General features: G+C 41.2%; 1 protein-coding gene across 1 annotated transcript; it reads right to left on the bottom strand.

Moving 5' to 3' along the window:
• Positions 1–678: 678 nt before the first annotated feature.
• On the bottom strand, positions 679–1,704 carry LOC105533791 (heterogeneous nuclear ribonucleoprotein A1-like). The gene has a single exon (XM_011972318.1). The coding sequence runs from the start codon at positions 1,671–1,673 to the stop codon at positions 711–713; it is 963 nt and encodes a 320-aa protein (XP_011827708.1). The 5' UTR covers positions 1,674–1,704; the 3' UTR covers positions 679–710.
• Between the last annotated feature and the right edge of the window lie 4,032 nt (positions 1,705–5,736).

The raw sequence follows: 5,736 nt of genomic DNA on the forward strand, positions 1-5,736 counted from the left end.
TTTTCAACAGAATTAAATCATTTATTGATTACACATGATAATGGATGATACACAAGCTTCATTCCCATCTATAATTTTATCTGGTACCATTATTCAATTTAGATATATTGCATAGGATGTGCTAACGATCAATTTTATAACCAATAATTCCATGATTTTGCTTGGGTAATCCCTTTTAATGGTGAACTTCAGGTCACAATAGTAACTATCAGTTCAACTACACCAAGGTTTCCAAAGACAATGGCTCTCCACCCAAGCAGCTTGTGTATAAATTCCAAATAGAACCTGGCATCACCCTGAAGGAATTCTAACTTCACACTGTTGGGGAAATTTACCAAGATTGCTTCAGAGTAGACTAACTTTACACAGCACATTAAAAAAAAGACATTTATTCAGCATCACGATCAGACTATTACATTTAGCAATCAACAGCATGGGTGCAAAAAATAAAAATCTACATTAAAACCCTTTGTTGGAATGCTTTACACTTTCCACAGAACAGAAACTAAAATAACCTGTTACACAATTAGTCACAAATACAGTCCTTGAGTTTTTTGCCCATACACACGAGTGTTTGTCTAACACATGTCTTCTTTGTAGCAGCTAGGCCCTGCCACCGCTGTGCTTGGCTGAGTTCACAAATCTGTTGTAACCTGTAGCTTCCCTGTTGCTTCTCTGGCTCCCCTCTCCTGCTAAGCTTTGTTTCCTAATTAAAATCTTCTGCCACTGCTATAGCTACTGCTGCTGCTGGAACTGCCATAGCCACCTTGGTTTCGTGGTTTTGCAAAGTATTGGCCTCTACCGCCATAGGGGCCAGAGCTTCTGCCTCCAAAATTTCCTCTCTTCATGGGTCCAAAATTTGAAGACTGATTGTTGTAATTGCCAAAATCATTGTAGCTTCCACCACCTCCAAAATTGCTTCCACCATTACCAAATCCATTATAGCCATCCCCACTGCCACCATATCCACCACCACCATGGCTGCCACCAAAGCCACCACAACCACTGAAGTTTCCTCCACGACTGAAGTTGTCATTCCCACTGAAACCACCTCCACGACCACCACCAAAGTTTCCAGAACCACTTCGACCTCTTTGGCTGGATGAAGCACTAGCCATCTCTTGCTTTGACAGGGCTGTCCTAACTTCACAGTTGTGGCCATTCACAGTATGGTATTTCTGAATGATAGTCTTATCCACAGAGTCATGGTCGTCAAAGGTGACAAAGGCAAAGCCCTTTTTCTTGCCACTGCCTCGGTCAGTCATGATTTCAATCACTTCAATTTTTCCACACTGTTCAAAATAATCTCTTAGGTGATGTTCTTCAGCGTCTTCTTTAATGCCACCAACAAATACCTTTTTCACAGTTGAGTGGGCACCTGGTCTTTGAGAATCTTCTCTTGAGACAGCTGTCTTTGGTTCCACAACTCTTCCATCCACCTTGTATGGCCTTGCATTCATGGCTGCATCCACCTCCTCCACAGTGGCATATGTGACAAACCCAAAGCCCCTGGAACACTTGATGTTTGGATCTCTCATTACCACACAGTCCATGAGTGTTCTCCATTGCTCAAAATGGCTCCTCAGGCTCTCATCAGGTGTTTCAAAGCTCAACCCTCCAATGAAGAGCTTTCTCAGCTGTTCGGGCTCTTTAGGAGACTCTGACTTAGACATGATGGCAGGGAGAAGAGAGATTTTAATGATGCTTCTTCCGCGGCGTCCACGGGCAGAAAGGAGCTTCTGAGAATTTCTAAGACCCGATGGTAACTCTATGCTAAAATTAAAATTCAAATGTTCTTTTTCAAAGCTGCACCATCTCTTTGCTATTGTATGTTTATTGCAGCATTATTCACAATAGCAAAGAGATTGTGCAGTTTTAAAAAGAACATTCATATTTTAATTTTAGTATCAAGTTACTATCGGGTTTTAGAAATTCTCAGAACCTAGGAAAGCAGCATTACTAAGGCAGAAAATGTAATTTGAACAAGAGTTTTTGGCTGAGTGCAGTGGCTCATGTCTGTCATTCCAGCACTTTGGAAGGCTGAGGCGGGTGGATCTCTGGAGACCAGGAATTTGAGATGAGCCTGGGCAACATAGTAAGACCCCCTATCTACAAAACAAATTTAAAAACTAACCACGCATGGTGGTGCACCTGTAGTCCCAGCTGCTCAGGTTTTAGCCTGGGAGTTCAAGGCCGCAGTGAGCTGTAATCATGCCAATACACTCCAGCCTGGGTGACAGACTGAGGCCCTGTCTCAAAAATAAATTTTAAAAAATAGAATTTTTAAAAAGCTAATGTTTACCTAGTAGATTTCAGGTCTTCATCACCCACATTGCCCTCACAGTAGAAGTGCAAAAGAAATGTGCAGGTGATTTAAATGGATATACTCAGACAGAGGGAGATAATTCAATATGAGCTATTAGAGAAAGAAGGCGCTAAGGTTAATCAGCCTTCCAGGGAAACATGAAGGCTTAAACAAAATCAGTGATAATTCGAAGAATTTCTGTGTCCAGGGAGTACTTCTGAGGCAGAGTTTCTACCTGAAGCCAAAAGGTCACATTTATGCTCAGAACGGTACAAGCAGATGCTGAACAGAAAAAGAATATATCACAGTATATTGTAAATCAAGTGAGTAAAGAGAATATATAGCATAGACTTGTTTCTCACAAGACTGACTCACATTTTCTAAAAATAATGTGTGCACCTCTTAATAGCTGACCTGGAGTGTTGTACTGCACTGAATAATTGAGGTAGGTGTAGCTCATTACTCCAAGGGATGTGGTTTCTGCAGAAAAACAGTCTCCATGTTCCAGGTCTTGAAAGGAAAAAAATCACTGTCAGTAGAAAAGTGATGATAGAACAAAGCTATTGAATCTGCTTGGGAGCTACCTTAACAAAAAGTTTGTTTAATCACAGAAGCTTCCTTTCCCCTTCCAAGAAATTATAACAACTCAAGTACAGTCTCAGTTACATTTCAAAGGAAGTAGGAGGTATTAATACATCTTGGTTAGAATCATATTTGCCTATCTTCATGAAAGTCTAGACAACTCTGGACAATGTAAAACTGCAATTCTCAAAGTCTAGTGGTTACTTTCTTGTCCAGTCATCAAGGGGGACCTGGAAAACTAGACCAGGCTGGCAATCTTTGCTTAGGGCATGTCAGTCCACGCCATTTCACAAATGAGCCAGGAGCTAAAGATGTCCTTAAGACTGGAAAGAGGAACCTGGTGGGTGGCCTAGGTGGGAGTCTGGGCTTTGTAATAGAAAAACACAGAGATGGAACTTCTGGATGGGCGAAACTGCTGAGGGAGGTACTCAAACTCCAGGGAAGGATGCCAGTCCACATCAAAACTACATAATCACTAGAGAGAATCAGCCCAGGTGCCAGCTTACCACTATAAATAGAGTCTTGGCTTTGTTAAAGGGTAGCCCTAATTATCCTAGGGAATGTGTTACAGATACAGTGAAGAGCACAAAGAGAAATACATCAAAGGTGTGGGTAACAATAAAACCTAGCATATATATCGTAATTTAGAGTTGTTAAAGTGCTTTCCCACAAACAATTGCATTAAATCCTCACAACTCCAAGGATGGAAGAAATGCAGATGTTTTATTAACATTATTGTTACGCCCACCTTTTAAATTTATCATTAGGCTAGAAATGAGATGTTATATGAAAACCATTGTGTGTTTGGCCACTCAGCTCATCATGAGTCCATCCCAGGGAGAAAAGTCCAGATGCCTCCACCATGCACACAGGAGGCAGCCCATGTTCAGATCCTCAAGACCCCAGGCTCCACACAGTGAACCCACCCACACATGACTGGGCCAAATCCTACCTCAGACCCTCAGACCCTCATATATCTGTCTCTAATTGACTCACTCTATCTTTGGCATATTTGTGGTCAATTAATTCCAATTAAGGTTTCCATTCCTATAATCCTCATACGCTGAAAGAAAGTCAATTCACCTCCCCTTATTCTTAACCCTTTATTGACCTTCCTCCCTTTGGCTTCTCCTCTTTTCATAGCACTATGCCATCTGAAATCTTATTCCTTTACGTGAAAGAACAGAACCCATCCCCAATAAGCTCAACATTTTCTCCCCACACTATGCTGTGTATTTCATCTGACACAGAGCTAAGAGTAGGAATGACAATTTATTGGTTCCTTAATGCCACTTTAGGACCACCACACTTCCACCTTGGTACTCATGCCATCTGACTATGCCAGTGTGTATACTTCTATGTTTGTGTCATAATACCTCCTGATCACATTCTTCAAGACACCATAGAACTCTTCTCCCCCTCAACTCCAATTTCTGTCATCATGCTAGAAAACCCCAGTGTCTTAGTGGGCAATCCACCCAACACCCTTGATCTGTTCCTAGACCTTAAATATTCAATAACAAATCTCCTTCTACTCAAGTTATAACCCCTGCCACTTCCAGAGATACATCCTGTGTACCTCCAGTGTCATCTCCAAGGTGGCCACAGGCAACGTCGGCAGTGGTTTTGTGGCAAAATAAAAAGCCTCCATCACCTATGAGAATAATAATAATAATAAAAAAAAATCCTGAGCTTCACTGTCACCAAAAATAGCTCTGCACCCAATATCATAACTGCAAATAACACACTCTCTGCCTCAGCTGCCTGTCCTCCAGGGCTCACAAAACCCTCACTCGCACATGTCTGCTCTCCAAACTCTTTGAGTCCTCCAGCTTCGGAGTCTTCATTTCCTCACAGGCCACTAGCCTTCCCCAAAACAGACAGTTGAAGTTGAAGAAACTAGTTGTCATCTGAACTGGTCACTCATCAGCAACCTCAAATCCCTTCACGTCTCTCTCACTATTGCACACACCTGGCAAACTCCTAACACAGGATCAATGCGATCTTGGTACCTACAAGGCTAAATACTTCTAAAGACATTGTTACAATAATTCAGATTATTGTCACAACAAACATATGGTCTCTGATCTTAGGACTTCAATTAATCTCTTCAATTTTTTTACTTCATCAATTCTATCTCCTACTCTTGTAGGTATTTTATTTTATTTTTTTTTAGGTTTTCTTTTTTTTATTTTTATTTTTTAAGTTTTCTTTTTTTTTATTATTATTATACTTTAAGTTCTAGGGTACATGTGGATAACGTGCAGGTTTGTCACATATGTATACCTGTGCCATGTTGGTGTGCTGCACCCATCAACTCGTCAGCACCCATCAACTCGTCATTTACATCAGGTATAACTCCCAATGCAATCCCTCCCCCCTCCCCACTCCCCGTGATAGGCCCCAGTGTGTGATGTTCCCCTTCCTGAGTCCAAGTGATCTCATTGTTCAGTTCCCACCTATGAGTGAGAACATGCGGTGTTTGGTTTTCTGTTCTTGCAATAGTTTGCTGAGAATGATGGTTTCCAGCTGCATCCATGTCCCTACAAAGGACACAAACTCATCCTTTTTTATGGCTGCATAGTATTCCATGGTGTATATGTGCCACATTTTCTTAATCCAGTCTGTCACTGATGGACATTTGGGTTGATTCCAAGTCTTTGCTATTGTGAATAGTGGGTTAAACCTATATATCTCTATTAAGGAATCCCACCAACACCTGCCTTCCTTACTTTAAGCAGACAACATAATTTTCTTCTTCATTAAAAAATTGGTGTCTCAAGAGGTAAGAGTAAAATCAGGGGAATGTGGTATCACAAAACTGAACTTTTTGTGAAGAATCCTCCATC

Source organism: Mandrillus leucophaeus, unplaced genomic scaffold, assembly GCF_000951045.1.
Source record: "Mandrillus leucophaeus isolate KB7577 unplaced genomic scaffold, Mleu.le_1.0 Scaffold1287, whole genome shotgun sequence".
In the NCBI taxonomy this organism is placed as follows: Eukaryota; Metazoa; Chordata; class Mammalia; order Primates; family Cercopithecidae; genus Mandrillus; species Mandrillus leucophaeus.

What these genes read in the sequence shown, in the direction of transcription:
- LOC105533791 (XM_011972318.1), bottom strand. Translation starts at nt 1,673, where the DNA reads ATGTCTAAGTCAGAGTCTCCTAAAGAGCCCGAACAGCTGAGAAAGCTC.